Source organism: Xyrauchen texanus, chromosome 31, assembly GCF_025860055.1.
Source record: "Xyrauchen texanus isolate HMW12.3.18 chromosome 31, RBS_HiC_50CHRs, whole genome shotgun sequence".
NCBI classification, from domain to species: domain Eukaryota; kingdom Metazoa; phylum Chordata; class Actinopteri; order Cypriniformes; family Catostomidae; genus Xyrauchen; species Xyrauchen texanus.
The window spans coordinates 35513577-35534242 of record NC_068306.1 but is presented as its reverse complement, the minus strand read 5'-3'; the positions used below and the strand labels follow the sequence as shown (position 1 = coordinate 35534242).

General features: G+C 42.3%; 1 protein-coding gene across 6 annotated transcripts in view; it reads right to left on the bottom strand.

Moving 5' to 3' along the window:
* The window catches only part of LOC127625384 (prolyl 4-hydroxylase subunit alpha-2-like), a 51553-nt gene extending 31242 nt beyond the window's left edge, over positions 1 to 20311 (bottom strand). For 2 of the 6 annotated variants that reach the window (XM_052100653.1, XM_052100652.1), the window contains exons 1-5: positions 15890 to 15987; positions 13807 to 13901; positions 6857 to 6953; positions 6585 to 6736; positions 125 to 262 (exon numbers count right to left, since the gene is read on the bottom strand). In XM_052100653.1, coding sequence (XP_051956613.1) covers positions 125 to 262; positions 6585 to 6736; positions 6857 to 6953; positions 13807 to 13901; positions 15890 to 15975 — 568 coding nt within the window. In that variant the 5' untranslated portion in view covers positions 15976 to 15987. Of the gene's footprint in view, positions 1 to 124; positions 263 to 6584; positions 6737 to 6856; positions 6954 to 13806; positions 13902 to 14661; positions 14875 to 15889; positions 15988 to 19890; positions 20256 to 20284 lie in introns of those variants that run through there. The other 4 variants (XM_052100656.1, XM_052100658.1, XM_052100657.1 and 1 more) reach the window with 4 other exon arrangements.
* Positions 20312 to 20666: the final 355 nt, after the last annotated feature.

Here is a 20666-nt window from a genome sequence, read left to right as displayed (position 1 = left end):
AAAGCCATAAAATATGACCATAGCCACAATGCTGGTGAAAATAAAGACATTTGGAAAAGAAGGGGTGGGGGGGAAGAAGAGCAAAATAACAAAGAGTTGTAGTTACTGGAGTACTGCCCCTGACCTGGCAGTTTGCCTTTAGAGAAGCTCTCAGAGTCCAGTCGGTATGTGTCCTGCAGACGCATCAGAGCTTTAGCTGCTCCCTTCTCATCCTCTTCATCAGGGAAATACTGTCTGTGCACCGACATGTTGGAGATGAAGCCTTTAAAAGAGAACAGAATACTGAAAAAATATGGAGTTGGAGAGATAGGAGTTTTGCATTTTATATGTGTTACCCAAAACAAAAATTGCAGTTACTATTCACAAAATGAGTCTTTTAATTTGGTGTAATTATGGTTCCCCATCTGTCGCTCACTTCAACGTTGTGTTGAAGAAGCGACACAAGGGGTCTCTCTTCAGCGCCTTTTGCAACTCTGATCTATGAGAAAAAGCCAATGAAAAATTGGCAGACAGAATTTGCATGTCCCGCCCCCGGACATACGGGTATAAAAGGGAGGGAAATGCGTCTGTTTCATTCAGAAATTTTCTTCGGAGCCGACTGTTGTGTATGCAGCGAGCTGCGAGTCACACACTGTTCCTCCCATCTCTGAGTGCGATTGCTGTAGGATCTATGGCGCATATCAGCGGCTTTCTCCCTTCTTTGCACGGCAGTGCAGCTTTGCCCCTGTGCGCTTCGACAGTTAAAAGAGTTTATTTCTCTAAAAGAGTTATTTCTTCAAAAAGAGCAAATACACAGCTGGCGTTGAACGTCTTTTTCAGGACACCTATTTATAAAGATTCCCTTCCACCCCTGTGTAGTTCCTGGATGCTCTCCGCTCCTGACGGCCACAGACGCTGTCTCGTGTCTGGGCAGCGATCACACCAAGGCAGCATTTGTGGATGGCTCATGTTCTCACTGCGAAAACATGACCATGGCAACGTTGCGCTCGTTGACTTCCGTCCGGGCTCGAGGCAACAGCGGCTCACCTAACAGCCAGCCTACCTATCCTCTTGAGCCCCCGAGCCGGATGAACTCACCGCTGCATCAGAGAGCGGTCCGGCATCTGAAGCGGATGACTCGACTGGACTGCTGCCTTCGGGCCAGCACGCCCATCTGAGGCTGACGCCCAGATGTCCAACATGCTTGCCCGGGCCGCCATCAGCGTGAAGCTGGACTGGAACCCTCCGTCCTCCCCACAGCATTCGCGGCTGGATGATTGGTTCCTCTGGTCTGCGTGCCGCTCACAGCCGCGCCCCCCCAGTCCCTTTCTTCCCAGAAGTGCATGATGAGCTGACGAGTTCGTGGAGGACACCCTTCTCCACTCGTCACAAGGCCTCTCTCTCATCCGCTCTCACTACCCTCGACGGCAGAGCGGCTCACGGATACACACCGGTCCCCCAGGTGGACAGAGCGGTTGTGATCCAACTGTACCCCGAGAACGCCGCCTCCAAAGCCTACAGCGCCACCGGACAGGCCGCCTCCGCCCTGCATTCCATGGCCCTCCTGCAAGTCCACCAGGCCAAGGCACTTAAAGTTCTGCACTTGGGTAGTCCTGATCCCGACATGCTGCAGGAACTGCGCTCAGCGACCGCCCTCGCCCTCAGGGCCACGAAAGTCATAGCACGGTCACTTGGGCAGGCGATGGCCACACTCATGGTTCAGGTACGTCATCTGTGGCTGAACTTGGTCAAGATGCGCAAAGTGGACAAGACACGCTTGACAGTGGACTTCGCACAACAGTTCTCCGCGGTGAAGAAGCAGAAGGAGGCCATATCACACATCCTGCCCTGCCGCAAACCTGCCACCATGGGCAACGCTCCGTCTGCTCACCAAGGGCGTCCTCCTGCGGCTAAGAAACATGCAGCTCCGCCTCAACCCGGACCCAGCTCTCAGCCCCTGTGTCGTGCACCCCGCAGGAAGCGCACGCCCCCTGTCTCGCGGACCCCTTCAAGGACCCGGAAGGCTCCCAAGCGGTCCTGACACGCCCGACCCAGAGACCAAGACGTTCCAAGAATTCCTTTGGAGCCAGCAGCAACTCAAGTCGTTGCGTGCCACTCACATCCCGGGCAACCTCAACGTGGTGGCGGATGTGCTATCAAGACAACGCTTGCCCAGCGGAGAGTGGAGGCTAAACCCCCAGTCGGTCCAGCTGATTTGGGAACGGTTCGTCAAGGCTCAGGTTGACCTGTTCGCCTCCAGAGAGACCTCCCACTGCCCACTCTGGTACTCCCGAATGGAGGCTCCCCTCAGGGCAGACGCGCTGGCACACAGCTGGCCCACGGGGCTGCGCAAGTACGCATTTCCCCCAGTGAGCCTTCTTGCACAGGTGCTGTGCAAGGTCAGGGAGGACGAGGAACAAGTCACTCTAGTGGCCCCCTATTGGCCCACTCGGACTTGGTTCTCGGATCTCGTACTCTTCTTGACAGCACCTCCCTGGAAAATTCCCCTGAGGAAGGACCTTCTTTCTCAAGGATGGGGCACGCTTTGGCATCTGCACCCAGACCTCTGGAACCTCCACGTCTGGTCCCTGGACGGGATGCGGAAGATCTAGCTGATCTACCACCTGCCATCGTAGACACGATCAACCAAGCCAGAGCCCCCTCTACCAGGCAACTTTACGCCCTGAAGTGGCGCTTGTTCGCGAATTGGTGTTCTTCCCGGGCTGAAGACCCATAGAGGTGCGCAGTTAGGTCAGTGCTCTCATTCCTGCAGGAGAGGTTGGAGGGGAGGCTGTCCCCCTCCACCTTGAAAGTGTGTGTAGCTGCTATCGCGGACCACCACGACACAGTAGATGGCAAGTCTTTGGGTAAGCACGACTTAATTATCAGGTTCCTAAGAGGCGCCCGGAGGTTAAATCCCTCCCGGCCAAGCCTGTTCCCCTCCTGGGATCTCTCAGTGGTCCGGGAGGAGGCAGGCCCAGCCCCTTTGTTGCTGTGTCTGGTACGTGCTTTGCGTATCTACTTGGACCGAACGCAGACCTTTAGATTTTCTGAGCAGCTCTTTGTCTGCTTTGGCAGACAGCGGAAAGGGAACACTGTCTCCAAACAGAGGCTTTCCCACTGGGTAGTGGATGCCATTACATTGGCCTATCACACCCAGGCCATGCCCCCCCTTGCAGGTCCGAGCACACTCAACAAGAAGTGTTGCGTCCTCATGGGCACTGGCAAGGGGCACCTCCCTAGCAGACATATGCAGAGCAGCGGGTTGGGCAAGATTTGCGAGATATTATAATCTCAGGGTTGAGCTGGTTTTGTCTCGTGTTTTCTCAGGTCCGAGCCGGTAGAACTCGGTAACACGCTGACAAACTGACTGGGTGGATCGCTTGCACCTAGAGCCTTTTCCCTCAGCTGAGGTAAAATCGTGCGCTCTTATCCCAGGAGAGCCCACTAACTGCTCCACAGGTCGGACTCCTACGTGGACTTCTCCCCTGTGTGTATTTTCCGTGGTACGGTCCCCTTGCTAGCGGACCCGCGTCTCCATTGGGCAGTTTCCACTGGCCCCTGGTCGCCGTGTCTGTAGCAACTCCTCCCTCCCAAAGAGGTAGGATCTACCACCGCGCAATTCTCCACATGTGACCTAAAAGCCCATGTGATGTATTTCACCAATCTATACCTCCACCAGGCAGGTGTGGTCTCCGCAGGGTCTTTCCCCCCTGAAAGAATAGGAAAACTGGGAAAGATTGCCTTCCCCAATGCTTATGATAGCATTAAGATGGCCCCAGCCACTTTAACTCTATGCGAGAAACATAGGGAGAGAAAAGGCGTGGCTGGCGCGGCCTGCTCTCATGCTTGGCACGTCGCCTTGTTGCCCCCTATCGGGGGTAAAGAACCAGAAGTCTTTGACAATTTTATGGGGCGTTGGGGAAGGGTACGTGCAGTCCTGACACAGCTGGTCGCTTTGGCACGTAAAATACCTGCCCGCTCATGTGTCAGCAGTACACATACCGGCTCGTTGCATGTCGTGATTTAAATGGGAACCCTAGTGTCGCTTCTTCGACACAACGTCGAAGTGAGCGACAGATGGGGAACGTCTAAGTTACAGATATAACCTCCATGCCTTGAAGGAGGGAACGAGACCTTGTGTCCTCCCGGCCACGTCGCTGAACCGAGCCACTGTTGCGGCCGAACCTCATTGTCGGCTCCTCAGAAAAATCCTGAATGAAACAGACACATTTCCCTCCCTTTATACCCGTATGTCCGGGGGGGGGCATACAAATTCTGTCTGCCAATTTCTCATTGGCCTTTTCTCATAGATCAGAGATGCATAAGGCGCTCAAGAGAGACCCCTAGTGACGCTTCTTTGACACAATGTCTCATCCGTAACCTAGACGATTACTTTGGCTTTTCATGTGAGACGTGACTTCTGTAGGTATCTGGGTGCAACTCCAAAAAATCAGACTGATCAAATGTTGGATTCGGCAACAGTAGCTCGCAAGTTCTTCCACTGAAATCAGTGTGTGCTCACTGAAGCTCAAAGCAGGTTGAAGCTGGACGTGTTATTAAACATATGGGCACAACTGAGCTCCAGTTTCCGGGTGTAATGCCCACAGAGCAGTGCCCAACGCAAGTTGCTTTTAGTTGTGAATGATTAAATATAGAGAAAAGTAATGCATATTTTATTAACTATACACCCTAACCCAAACCCCAACCACAAACCTAACAGTTAGTGGCGTAAATAGGAAAGTGGAGTTAGTAGGAAATAAAGCGTGGGAAATTTTCAGCAAGTTTGCGGCTAGTTCGTCAGGACTCTCGATTTTTTGTAAAGGATGAGAAACGCATCTGAACAGATGCTTGTCCATAAAGCCCAAAGTATACTTTGGTTTTGACACCAGCGCATGGGGTCTGCATAAAGTCACACTCAGGCTTCTAAAGTATTCTCCACTTGACTGTGCGGGCATTCACGCGACTACGACTGCTATGAGATCATGAACTATTTTTCTTCACTCACGCGCTCTTGAGGTGCACATCCACTGTTGTTGTTTCCAGCAACGGCTCAATTGTGAGTGTTGTCACTTGTGCTTGCTGACCCACTAATTAGTGCAAATAATTCCAGGTGCATACGCATACTGTGCATTCAGAGTTAGAAAAATCAGGCCACATGCGTCCAGTGCTTGAGCACTCTGCTGATGACGAAATTTGCATCAAGCTCCATGTATGCAGATGCTTAACCCAGCAGAATGAGGTTGATTGCAGGGTACATTCAGCAGCAATTTGTTGACCTACTGTGTGATCATGTTGTGAAAACTGTCAAGAAATATATGGGTTATTTCACCACAGTCAAAAGAAAATAATATATATACTCACTGAGTACTTTATTAGGAACACCTGTACACAAACTAATTCATGCGATTATCTAATAAGCATGATTATTGGTGCCAGTCGGGCTGGTTTGAGTATTTCTGCAACTGCTGATCTCCTGGGATTTTCACACACAACAGTCTCTAGAGTTTACTCAGATGGTGCCAAAAACAAAAAAACATCCAGTGAGCGGCAGTTCTGCAGACAGAAATGCCTTGTTGATGACAGAGGTCAACAGAGAATGACCAGACTGATTTGAGCTGACGGCAAGGCGACAGTAACTGGAAGATGGGCTACAACAGCAGAATCTCATTCTCATTACTGCAAAGTGAAAAAATTGGATATATATTTTAAGACACAAGTACAATTTTGTAGTGTGTATACATCATTGTTTTTTTTGTTGTACTGATCAAATTGATAATGTCCCACCCACAGTTACATAACTATTAGATCAATTAGCCATCATCAGATTTTTGTTTTTAATATTTAAAATTTTTCAAAATAAACTATGTAGTTTAACTTTGAGAGGTTACACATAAAAATGTATTGAAGGACTTTAAAATATAGGAATTTATCTGGATGGGATTTTAGCGTTATGAAAACGTGGTGTAGTGTGGGATGCGGTTGCTCGTGTACAGAAATCTAAATTCTTGTTTTATCTTTTGGCATGATCTTAAAACCTCCTATGCCAGACTGCCAGAAAAATGAAATAACATTGAGATATCCAAAGAGCTGCTTGTTGAATTACATTAAATATTAAACCGGTATACGTATAAACCTAGTTTTATTATTATTATTATTATTAATAATAATACAGGGAGAATGTAATGCTCTCTGCATGTTAAAAAGAGTAGCAGTGTATGAGTATTTGTGAAGATATTTCCATCATTGCAGTTGCTCATGCCTGCACTCTTTCACCCTAAATGTGAACTTGTGTGAGCATTTGTTGCAACACGTTGACATGTGGATTGTTGAGAATGCATCCACTCATGTGAAGTCAAACCGGTATTAAAGGAATAGTTCAACCCGAAATGTTAGCTCTTTAATAATTTACTAAAAGCACATGTTGTTCCAAACCTGTACCACTTTCTTCTATGGAACACAAGAAATTTCAAAGAATGTTGATGCTGCTCATTTTTCTACACAATGAAAGTGCGCAGTGACTTAGACTGTCCTTCTGAATTTTCAGTTTTGGGTGAACTATCCCTTTAATGCTGTGCTGTCTCTTTTGTGATAAAGCTATGTACCATCTGAAGGATCCTGTAGCACCAGGTTCTCAAGTTCAGACCACTCCGTGTTCAGTCTCTTCATCAGCTTGTAGGCGTTCACCGGGTGAGCCAAGAAACCTTCAGGGTCCAAAGTGGACACATGTGTCAACAGATCCAGTTTTTTAGCCCAGCTGCAGAAAAGGGAATCAAAAACATATCGCCACACAAATGAGTCATGGTTTTGGGTGCCGTTCTACAGATAAATTATATGACTCAGACTCAGAAAATATTTACTTTTGCAAAAGATTCACCTCTTCACAGCTTCAAGTTTGGACTCCTCTGCATCGATGTATTCTTTCAGAGACTGAACGAGCTCCCTCTCTGTGTATATCAGGTCTGTCATTTGGCCTATAGATGGAGGTGAAAAAAGTTCAGCATTAACGATTATAGGAGTATATGGCACATTCATTTAAGTACTGGTTGAGTTGAACACTTCACAGTTCTTCAGCAAAATCAACTATTTCATAGAAAATATTACATTTTAAGATAAACCATTAAAGGAACAGCTCATACAAAAATGCTCATCACTCGTTCCAAACAAATTTGCCTTTTTTCTTTTGTGAGACACAAAAGGTGAATTCAGAAGACTTAAAAGGATTAGTTCACCCCAAAATAAACAGTCTCATCGTTTACTCACCCTCATCCCATCCCAGATGAGTGTAACTTAATTTTTTCTGTAGAACGCAAGCTAAGATTTTTAGAAGAATATTTCAGATCTGTAGGTCCATACAATGCAAGTGAAAGTCAGCATAAAAGTAATCCATAAGACTTGTCTTCAGAAGTGATATGATAAGTGTGGGTAAGAAACAGAACAATATTTAAGTACTTTTGAACTATCAGTCCCCACATTCACTTCCACAATTTTCTTCTTTGGTTTTTGGGCTATTGAATTCTTCGTGTATATCACCACCTACTGGTAGGAGCTGGTTAAAGGTGAAGGTTTATAGAAAAAAGGACTTAAATATCATTCCCTATCAAAAAGCTACACTTTGATGCTGCGCTGATTTAGCACTTTGGAAACGTCTTTAGGAGTGACCAGCTATGAATATGTGTGCAACACGTCAATGAAATTGACTAGAATTTATAGCCTCCGCCGTTGACATCATCAGGATGCGCCGGTAAAGGGGCTACAAATAGATGCGCCACAGGAGCATTGTCAGGTCTTTTGTCTTCAGACCATTCTGTGTGTGTTGTGCTTCTCAACCCTGCTCTTGCGTTGGGGCGGGGCGGGTGCGAGCATTGCGATCTGGTTTCAGTCAAAATGCTTCGCACTTGTCTCGCTTCCGAGAGCCAGCACCCAATCTTTCATCGTGGGGCTCTCATATGGATCTGGCTGAGGAGCGAGAGACGGGTCCGTCCCTATCGCTCGCTCTCTCCCCAGATCCAGCCCGTCCTTCTCATGATCCTCCGGCGCCTCTTCGGTTCATGAAGGGGACGCTGAATCTCTTGAGTCTGCGGGCTTTGAGCTACCCACATCTGGGCATTCCTGAGATAATAAAGTGGCTGAGAAATTACTCGAGGTTGTTATTCAGGCTGTGGCCAGACTACAGCTAAACTGGCCACGCGAACAAGAGACCCCCAAACTGGAAGACAGATTTCTGTCTGGTGGCCAAAGGAAGGGAACGCTACATCAGTCCCTTCCTTTATTTGATGACCTCCATGACGAGTTTTCTCATTCATGGAGGACACCTAATACATCCCGTGTCTTCGTGCCCTCAAAGTCGACATATTCAACTATCGTGGGTGCTGAGGCATGGGGATATTCCATGATGCCGCCAGTAGAGGAGATACTTGCGGGTTATCTCTCGCCTGGCTCGGCATCATATTTAAAGAGACCCACTCTCCCCACAAAGCCGTGCAGGACCACCTCCACGCTTTTTATCAGGCAGCAGGTCAGGGAGGTGCTGCCCTGCACACTATGGCAGTGTTGCAGGTGTACCAGGCTGACCTGTTAAAGGAATTTAAAGGAAAGTGTGGGTAGTACGGTCGATAAAAGAGGCTTTCGCAGAGCTATGGCTGCTTTGGTCAGCATAGAGAAACACTTATGGCTAAACCTTTCGGCATCAGAGACAAGGACAAAGTGTTCCTCCTTGATGCCCCGATTTCACCTTCTGGCTTATTTGGTAACTCTATGAACACGGTTATAACCAGGTTTCAAGAGGTGAAAAGTCATGAGTAAGCCTTCAGGCAATTACTTCCTCGCCGCACTCAGGGGGAGGGGCCACCGTCCGCCCAGCCCTGTCCCGGTCCTTCTAGAAGGGAGGCTCAAAAACAGAGTGTGGCGAATCACGTTCCCCCTTGTAGAGACTGGGGATCGGCTCGTCGCCCTCAGCAGCCCCTAAAGCAAGACCTCAGGACCGTCATCTCGAAGAAGAGAAAGCCCTGACGGCTTTGCACCCAGCCATGTGGGGGTAGCCCCCCACGGGACTACCGTGAAACCGTAACAAGCATGTCTATTATGGAAAGAACTGCAAAATCTCTTGGTCAAAGGGGCCATAGAACATGTTACCCTTCCAGAGAGAGAGTCAGGTTACTACAGCAGATACTTCCTGGTTCCCAAGAAGTATTGGGGGTTGCATTTGATTTTAGACCTTCAAGGCTTGAATTGCTCATTAACCCTCTGGGGTCTGAGGGTGTTTTGGGCCCTGGAGAAGTTTTGACATGCCTTGACATTTGTGCTTTTTTCAGTTGCTTAAAAACACATTAATGGCTAAAGTCTGATAACACTTTATTCAGCACAAACTGGGCTACAATAATATGTGAGCAACATGTATGTACAGGTTTGTATTTTTGAGAAAATAACGTTTATGCATGGTTTTTGAAATAACAAAATTTTAAGTCATTGAAAAGAAGTAATCTGACTGTACATTTTCTTTAAATAAAGACTTTACTTAATTTTAGACCTACACTACCGTTTAAAAGAAGTCTCTTCTGCTCACCAAGACTGCATTTACTTGATCCAAAATACAGTAAAAACAGTGATATTTTGAACTATTTTTACAATTTAAAAGAACAGTTTTCTATTTAAATACATTGTAAAATGCAATTTGTGATCTTTCATTACTGTAGTCTTCAGTGTCACATGATCCTTCAGAAATCATTATAATATGCTGATTTTCTAATATGGGCATATTTAAAGTGCATTTTACTCATTTAACCTGAACACATATTTGCAAGCACACGATTTGATGATAATAATGATGTTGTTGATGTTGATGATAATGAGGCAGCATAAACACTAGATAACATATATTCTAAACATTCATATTATTTTTATACCATATTACATATCATATTTATATCATACAGATTACAATTTAAATACCTGCTTTAGCTGAAACAGCATTTAAATGTAACTAAAACTTGCTTATTACTCTCTGAATCCTTACAGTCCCACTAGTAAAATATGAACATGTTTATATAAAATAGCATGTCAGCTAAAGAAAACTGAATGACTTACTCGTCCAAAATTGTATCCTTGGCTGGATCAAGTCTCTCTTCAAAATACAAACGTTCATCGTAGTCCCGCTCTTCTTCTGAAGAAAATGTTAACTCTTCCTTAATATCCTGGAGTTTACTCACCTGTGTAACGTTACAAACGCGCAGAAAAATGAATGAATTGTGTTTACATCAAACCTCACTGTCGGGGGCGTGTACATTCACATTGATCGTCTCAGCACATTAGCGTATGAATGGCGCGCTCTGCTGGTGGGAGTGATCACATTAGCTGTAATGAGCTAAGCCAGTAAAAAATGTACAGCGCTTTGTTTCATACAGATTACATTGGAGGAGAATATTTGTTTTAAATGTTAATTGTTTTATTTAAAAGTAGACATTTTAAGCTTTCTTAAACATATGTTTCATGTTTGTGTGTTAAGTATTCGCAGAGTTTCAGTTCATTTTTGTGACGTGTTTAAAAAATATGCTCGTGAACAGAGACTGCTGAACGCTCACCCTTTTTATTTTCTTTATTTTACAAAAGCACAAGGTTTTGTTGTTATTGTGAGTGTACACAAATAAAATAAGACCCTTTATAGTCTTTAATGATGTCTTAAACTTACCTGTATGCCCCAAAATGACGGAATACTTTAAGTTGTTTCTGCTGTAATGACGAAAATATCCAGCAGGACGAGCCGGCGCGTCCGTCGACCCCAGAGGGTTAAGGGCGTTCAAGTTCAAGATGCTAACTGTCAAGACGGTCATGTCACAAATCCAACATCGGAACTGGTTGGTCACGATCGATCTTATGGACGCATACTTTCATATAGAAATTCTGCCACAACACAGGAAGTTCCTGATGTTCGCTTTCGGGGGCGAAGCCTTCCAATATCGGGTTCTTCCATTCGGCCTAGCCTTTTCAGCCCGCACATTCACAAAATGCATGGATGCAGCACTGGCTCCTTCGCGACTCCGGGGCATCCGCATTCTGAATTATATAGACGACTGGCTGATACTAGCACAGTCACATGAACTGGCATTACAGCACAGGGATATCGTCTTAGCTCATCTGGTTTCTCTGGGGTTGAGGCTCAACGCCAAGAAAAGCATCCTCTCTCCCACTCAGAAAACTACCTATCTAGGGTCATATGGAATTCAATCATGATGCGGGCACAATTGTCTCCCGCTCGAATCGTGTCCATTCAGAACACCCTGAGCAAAGTCAGGCTAGGCCAAGGTTGCACTGTTCGTCAGTATCAACGAATACTAGGTCTCATGGCATCTGTGTCCTCGGTGATCCCTTTGGGCCTTCTGCACATTAGACCGTTTCAGTTGTGGCACAAATCCAGGGGATTTCATCCAAGGGCCAGTCCCCAAAGGCTGATAAGTGTTACGCGCCGTGTGCTTCGGAACCCTTTCTATGTGGTTCAGACCCTGGTTCCTCACTTTGAGTCCCACTCTAGGTGCATCTTGCCGTTGCAAGTTGCTAATGACAGACGCCTCGCTGACGGGCTAGGGAGCGGTCTTATATGGTCGTCCAGCTCGAGGGGAATGGGAGGGTCATCAGCTCGATTGGCACATCAACTGCCTCGAGTTGATGGCTGTATTTCTGGCTCTGAAATACTTCCTCCAGTATCTGAGAGGCTGCCATGTCCTTGTGCGGGTGGACAACACAACAGTAGTCTTTTACATAAACCCTCAAGGAGGTCTACGTTCACGCCAGCTGAACAGACTGTCAGGCAGATTCTCTTTGGGGCCCAGGGCAAGCTCCTGTCAATCAGGGCAGTTTATATCCCATTTATATCTTAATGTGGGAGCAGATTTACTGTCCTCACAGAAAATACAGACGGGGGAGTGGAAACTCCACTCCAAGGTAGTGGAACAAATCTGGTGGAGATTTTACAGAGCAGAAGTGGACCTCTTCGCCTCCCAACAGACAGCGCAATGTCCCCTCTACTTCTCTCTGAGTCACCCAGCCCCCCCCCCCCGGGTCTGGACGCGATGGCACATACATGGCCGAGAGTGCGCCTGTATGAGTTTCCTCTGGTTTCATTGGCCAGAGTTCGCCAGCAAGGGTCCTGCCTCTTACTGATAGCGCGGTATTGGCCGAACAGGGTATGGTTCTCGGAGATAATGTCTCTCCTCAATGGCTCACCTTGGGTGATTCCGGGCATGAAGGACCTTCTGTCCCAGGTGCAGGGGACAATATTTAATCCCTGGCCCGATCCAGTTAACTGCCAGATTGCTTCAGTTCTGGACTTTCTGCAGAAAAAATTATCAGCAGGCACATGCCCCGCCACTCCAAGGGTTTATGTGGCCGCTCTATCGGCTTGCCATGCTTTGATTGACGTAATGCCGTTGGGGAAACATCCTCTGCTTGCTCGCTACTTTCGTGGAGCCATGAGATTGATACCTCTTGCTAGGACTAGGATCCCTTCATGGGACTTAGCAATAGTCCTTGAGGGTCTGGTTGACACCCCCTTTGAAACTCTAGAGTCAGGTTCTGATAAACTTTTGACTCTCAAGATGGTTTATCTTATGGCAATTACCTCGCTAAAGAAATATTGCACCCTCATCCTGACTACCTGCCTAAAGTTCCTTTTCGTACATCTGGTCACTCTTGAAGTTTTCTGCTCCCCGCCGTTTACAATGCCGGAGCAGGAAAGACTTCACGGACTGTGTCCAGTCTGTGCCCTTCAGACTTATGTCCACCGGACTAGCCAGTGGCGTAAACTATTCCTTTGTTATGGGGGCCGTAACAAAGGGGCGGCAGCCACCAAGCAAACTATGTCACATTGGGTGAGGTATGCATTTGTCCTGGCCTACGAGGTGCACGTCAAGCTTCAACAGTAGGTATCAGGGCTCACTCTACCAGAGGGGTCGCCTCCTCTAAAGCTTTGGCCAGAGCTGTCCCTCTGCAACATTTTTGTAATGTGGCAGTCTGGTACTCTCCGCATACATTCATAAGATTCTATAGTTTGGATGTTCATGCCACTCTGGGCTCTTATGTCCTTGAGTCTACATCACAAGATCATGTCTGAGATCTCTCGTGCTCTTGTGAGCACAACTACACAACCGTAAGGGGTCCAGACATCCGCAGTGAGGCGGCGTGGGTATTCTCGTTCAAGCGCTAAATCAGTGCAGCATCAAAGTGTAGCTTTTTGATAGGGAACATATCGGGTTACGTAACTGTAACCCCTGTTCCCTGATAAAAGCGGAACGAGATGCTGCGCTTCATTGCCGCACTGAGGATGCCCCAGGATTGCTCTTCAGACAAAATACCTGACGATGCGCCTAAGGCGCATTTATTTTTAGCCCATGTACGAGCGCATCCTGATAATGTCAACGGCGGAGGCTACAAATTCTAGTCAATTTCATTGACATGTTGCACACATATTCACAGCTGGTCACTCCTAAAGACGTTCCCAAAGCGCTAAATCAGCGCAGCATCTCGTTTTATCAGGGAACAGGGGTTACAGTTAAGTAACCCGAGACGATCTTTTTCTCACTCACACCAATAATATCACTTCTGAAGACATGGATTTAACCACTGGAGTCATATGGATGACTTTTATGATGCCTTTAGGCGATTCAAACTTGTGATCACCATTCACTTGCATTGTATGGACCTACAAATCTTTGTATGTGTTTTGCAGAAGAGAGAAAGTCATACACATTTGGTATGGCATGAGTGTGTATAAATGGTGAGATAAATGTAATTTTTGGGTGAACTATCCCTTTAAATAGAACAATATATGCTTACCGATTGATGTGAAGACTTCAGCTTTTGTGGCTGAAAAGAGGCACAACAGAGCCAGTGCCGTTTTCAACAGAAATGTTGCCATTGTGAAGCAAGACCTACAAAGAAACCGAACAGACATTTAGCAATGTGCGCATATGCTACTATATATGGCACTTGATTTAAATTAAGGTTCAAACTTTGAAGATTCCAGTGGCTGTGTAAAAACAGATTTTACTAGATGTTGTAGGGCAGGCAACAGTCAATGCTTAATATGGATTTGCAAGTGTCCAAATGTGGGTTACACCCGTGTGCAACCAAAGACAGAGACAAGTAGGGCATGGTCTCTACATAAGCCCTTAGGTGTTTAAGCACAAACTGGTCAAGAAACAGCTGCTGACTTCCTTACAGGAGTAAAAGTATAAAAAAAATAAAACATTGGGTCTCATTTTACTAATAAATGTGTTCAAATATTATAAATGCATAGTTATTTACATGACCTGCTTCCTTATTATTTGAACTGTAATAAAAGATGTATTTACGATGTAATGCCAGGCTGATTCCTTTAAAGACAGTCGACGCACAAGTTTTGCTTGAGAGGAACAGCAGATCCGACTCCGCTTCATTTCATAACGAGAGTGCTTCTGTATTTACTTATTTTGCATTTTTTTATAATTTACTCATACTTTGTGATCTAAATCACCTGAAGCTGTTTGGAAAGTTTAGAATGCTGTGAGTTATCGTCTTCCTCTCTAGCCCTCTACATTGTGAGTAAATCACTCGAATATGCGAGTAAATTTTGCACTATGCGATCAAAAATCGTCTGTTTTTAGCCACTGGCAACAAGTTGTGTAGTGTCGAAGCACAGAGGCCCTTTACTGAATAAAAAGCAGTTGATTAAGAAGCTGGATTCAGCCTCGTATTTCCCTGCGTGCTGTCTCATGAGTGCGCAGGAAAAAGCACTTGTGTCTCATTCAGTTGAACTCCGAGCATCTCAGGGAACCGCACCGAGGACAAGAGCAGCTCTCTTGAGAGTGTGTGAAGATGAACCACTTCTCAAATACTCTGATGTGCATGGCTTGTGCCAAACTCCTGTGAAAATATTAAAATGTATTTTATGAACGCAAAGCACTCCAGTTTCACTTAACGGCCAGGTAATAGCAAATGTCTGTGGTCATTGGGAGTTCACACAGTGATAATAACACGCAGTGAGACAGAGGAGATGCTCTATTTTTGTGGAGATGATCAAATGCAAGAAACACAATCTCAAAGTCTTCCTTCATGAGTTAATCAGTGAGCCTTAAAATAATGTGTGAAAGTCAAGAATTTAAGGCAGAAATATTTTGCTAATATAATATAATAGATATACAGTTACAAAAGAAGCAAAATAAAACAAAATATTGAAAAAGTCAAATGGATCAAAAGTAAATCGGACAAATAAGAGAGATATATTTTAGTTATTTAGAAAACTTTTGATGATTAAAATATTATTTTAATTATTTTAAATGTTATACTTTTATATTTGACTGGCATTCGTATGTTTTTGAAGCCTGAAAAGGAAATCATATACCCTTAATTTATTATATGACCCAAGCCAAATTTGTATAAATTACTATGTTGGGTGCATGAAGCACACATAGTGAGATTGTATGGTAATTAATTGTCATATTCGTAAAACACCTAAAACAAACAATTAATCATCATAGCCCTAAAACAGGCAATTAATTGTCATAATCACAGTTATTTGTTTGACAATTAATTGTCAGCCAAATTTCACAATCGTGACCCCTAATTTTCATAATTAGGTTCCTACCTTGTGAATTGTTTTGTTAAAAAATGTGTACAAAATTTCAAACAGTGACAACAGCTTGTAAAATGCGATTTCATGACATCATATAAATTGATAGAATGTGAAGTTTATACATTTAAAAAAAAGCGATTAAATGTTATTAAAATCATAAAGCAAAATCTAAAATATTTACAATATACTATATTGCATGAATATATATGACGAGGCCCCCTCTCTCAGTTTGCTTAATATATTTTTTAGTTACATTATGCTTACAAGTCGTCAATAGTCTGGCGGTAAAAATAAAAATGTACTAACCAATGATGATTCTTTCTGCAATATGATCGTAGAGGGTTGCTTTCCTCAATCGGGCGTGAGCTGATGTACTCCTCTCGCGCCATCATTAGAGTTGCGTACGATCTAATGTTACATTAAATGACATCAAACAACTATTCGACAACATAAAAGTTTGTTTTATGCCAGACAACATCAACGTTGTCAATAACATCAACTAATTGTTTCAGCCCTAATATATATATATATATATATATATATATATATATATATATATATATATATATACATACATATACATATATACATATATATATATATATATATATATATATATATACACAAACCATATGTTTTTAATTGCTTTTGGTTCAGTTAACGGTCTTGAACATGCAATTTTGAGCTTCTGCAGCATACAGTTCCCAAACTAATGACTCTTATGAGCCAGTTCTTTTCAGTGAATAAAAAACACTTCAGTTGGAAAGCTTTCTGGATTATTCTCACTGTAAGATATGTGTCCTCCTGCCCAAATATTTCTTCCTAAGAATTAAGAATCATAAATGGAACCAGGAATCCAAATGGGAGAGAAATTGGAATCAGAAATGGAAATGTTAACATTTTTTTCGATTCCCATCTCTAGCTAAAGATTTTCAAAGCATTACTTTTACTGGTTTGGGATTCAAACAAAGTCCCATCTCTAAGGCAGTTTTCGGTATTAACACATTACACAATTTCTGGGGAATAGCATCTTTTGCTAATAGTGAATCACAGTAGTGTAAATGGAAATTGTCAGAGTCACAAACAGCAAACTCTTCAGTATGAACGTGAGGGAGGGAACTCACTAACCTCCCTAATGACCAGTCATTACTGTCAGAGAATTTAACCTGCCAAAGTCAGATGCTATATCATCAGCAAAGTATCAACTGAACCAGGAGTGGGTGAAATGACTTGATCACAGATCTTAATGGAAACCACTAAGAGCATCCACCTTAAAAATAGTTTTCCACTTTAAGAAAAACTTGCGCTACTAAGCTAGGAACTAAATTTTGCCATTAAACAACTATACAAAGCCAGATTCAATTTAGTCCCTAAACATCAGGAGTTCAGATGGTATTTACATCTAGTGTCGATTTAAAAAGCTGACTGTCTTCAGCTGTTCCTGTTTGTGTTAATGATACTTTTCCAGAAACTAAAAAAAATGAAAATAATAATATATATATATATATATATATATATATATATATATATATATATATATATATATATATATATATATATATATATGTATATATTTCAACAAATAGGCAACAAAAGGTGCAAGAGGTCACACAAAATGTTAGGCCTGTACAAGCTGCTTTATCTTCTATTTATTATATGAGGTTGTAATTTTCTGAAATGTATATATCTAAAAAAATCTCAAATATAGTTGTTGATGTGATTTTGTATTTTTCTATCAATAAAAACAATTCTAAACTTATATATATATATATATATATATATATATATATAAAACAAATACACCAGAATGAGTAAGTAACAGTGTTGCAAGTATCTTTACAGGGTTCCATAATTCACTTAATTAAACTAGCCACAATAGTGCTATATTAGTTGCTATATTACAATTTGTGTAAAAATCTGAGAAAACTGAATAAGATTACGTCTCCATTCTTCCTGCCATGCTGTAGAAAAACTCTCAAAATTTTAAGGAATGTTTCGTTTTTTTTGTAATGGCTTTAAAAATGCGGTAACAGGGTGTTGCATGCAAAATGTGTCAATGCTAAACATGACTTATTACCTGTCACATATGTCTTTGGTCATTAAAATTAATTCTTATGATTTTCAACAGGGTGATTCTTACATAACCTGTCAGGAAAATGTCTAGGTCAATTTTACCCTCAAATCAATCCATAAAAATAAAAATGTAAACTTTTTTGAAAATAAAATCTTCATTTAGGACCATTAAGCTTTTTTGAATTGTTGCATTATTTTAAGGACACTTAAACACATTTCCCCCCCAATTCTTACTACTGTAAATTTCACTTTTACTAATTCTATTGTTTTTAATGAAGATTCTCACTACCGCAACAGTCATTTATACTGTATAACAGTTGTACAATGTGTTCTTAAATTAAAATCAGAAAAAACGAAAGGCGGACGCATGGGAGTAATGCAATGATGTATAAAATAGTCCACAATTTTAACAATAGGCCTATATCATTTTGCAGTAATGAGAATATAATATGACCATCTTTTTTCGTGTCGCAGTAATAAGAATCCTGGGCTAAAATGTGCATAAATGACGTGAAAACAATAACAGTGAAAATATAAAAATAATAAACATAAAAATCTTAATGGCTCAAAAAAAAATAAAAAGGCTTCATTTTCTATAAGCAAAATACAATTTCTTATTTGTCCTTTTTTTTTTTATTATGGGTTAATATTGGACAGGGCATTTTCTTGCCATGTTTCGTAAGAATAACCTGACAGATTCAAAATTATGGCATTGTTGTATAATTTTAATTTTGTAGATTCAGTCGAGAAGGTCAAGACCTTCGAATTTTTACTTTAGGGTGAAAATCAGACACATTTACACTTGAACAATGATATAGTCCATCTGTACAGTGTTTGGAATTCAGCTGAGTTTATACTTCAGCACATTAAAGGAAAATTAGGGGTTCAGAACAAGTTGAACTCAATCAACAGCATTTGTGACGTAATTTTTTTTGACTCATCCCTCCTTTTCTTTTCCCTTTAAAAAAAAAAGCAAAAATCTGGGTAGTAGCGAGGCAGTTAGAGTGGAAGTGCATGAGGGGCCAATTTTTCAAAGTTAAAATTCTCACTGTTCCAAAAGTATAGCCACAAAACATATCCGTGGAAACATGATTTAAGTGTTCAATGCTAGCCCCATTAACTTCCATTGTAAGTGCCTCAACTGTAACAGATTTTTATTTTATTTTATTTATTTTTAAAGAAGAGGGATGAGTCAAAATAAATGCTTGTGGTAACCAACATCCACAAATGCTGTACTGTAGATGGAGTTTGTAGATGGAGTTGAACTTGTATTGAGCCAGGAATATTCCTTTAATTCAACAGAGGAAGTTTTTAGTTAATCTGTTTTAGTTGGTTTTAGTTCGTTAGTTTATTAGTAGAGTAAATCAGAGTAACTTCTACAGTCTCAACAGGCTTCTGTAGTGAAAGCATGGGAAAGATGACGACATCTTCTAGAATAATTCTAGAGGATCTGCCTAACGTTACATCTGCATGTGCCTGAACTGTTCAACCGCTACAGAACATCAGCAAATCCCTATCACTTCCACCAATAAAAACAACTGTTTCTATTTACACGTGAATGCTCTTAAAACATTTTCTTTAAAAAAAACAGTATATCAATTAAAGCATTCTTTTCCCAACACATTACAAAACTATTTGGATACCTTCAATATTACTAATGTGGCTGGACAAAAACACTGTATGGTGAATCCGTGAATCGTTCAATTTAAAGGTATAAGTATATTTCTAAATATAAATAAGTATATTGCATCAGACTTTCATATATCTGCTGATCAAGACAAAAATGTATTCCTGAAAATCTCTCGTCAATTCTGAAAGGAATTCAAATTCATCATATGGTTTAAGAGCTAGATTAGAAACACTAAACTTGCAATTAATAACAAAGCACCCGCATAATTATCTTATTATTGTTTTTGTTTTTTTCAACCATTTTTATGGGTTTACCCTTATAAAACCACTATTTTATAACTTAAAGTTTGCCAAACTCTCAAAGATTGCACTTTCAGATCCTAGTGTTTGGATGTAAAGACATGCCAAGCAATTGACTAAGATCATATTCTGAATAAAAACTCTTTAATCTACAGATATGATGCATTATAATAAATAAAGAGATTATTTAAAGGTGAGACCTGTTATGAAGTAACTAGTATGTAGTAATATGCAGGATTGTTACAGATCAAATGACGCAATCTACAGACTTAATCTAACGATGTAGCCAAATTATACACCCTTACCTCCGTTTTTGAGCTGAAAGTTGAAAGTTGTGAGTTGAGACCAGACTGACCTTCTAAAGAGTTTTAAAATGACTCCTCAGTTATGTTTGAGATGTTTTACAGAGAAGACCCTCGAGACTTTCCACACTCACAATCCGCCTAATAAACGCGCGCACACATTCTCACACTCCACGATCAGTCGCAATATGAAGAACAAAACGGACATGAATAGCGTTAAATACAGTTTCATGCGATGTCAGCCATAATGCCTATTGTCCATGTGCCTAATAAAAGTCAATGACTCTTAAATGGCGTAAAAGAGAATCGTATAACCGCAGATGAAGTGCGATCATTCTGGACTCATTTCTGCACGGCCATGTCGCTGACAGAGAAAAAACGTTGTGGCAGGACGTACTCTACTCATCTGCTTATGTTCAAGTGAAATGGGTTATTGGCTCTTTATCATTCAAGCCACTGAAGAGGTTTCGCGGTCTAATCACGGAGAAGCTGACTTGAGTTCTGAGATCGATCCGGCTCACTGGATTACGGTGAATATATAGTGGTTTACGGTAAAACGGATCATGCTAGCCTGCACGTTCACATTTGACCGGCTGCTCTGGTGAATCGCTCAATGATGATGTGTTTAACCAAAGCAGGAGACTTTATATCTATACTTAGAGTCCATGCTGGGAATAGGTATGCTATTGCTTATATTTTAGATTGTATAGTATTTGTTGGAGATGGAGCTAGTTTTAGAGATCTTCTAGAGGCAAAGTTGTCATAGTGGCTCTGATATC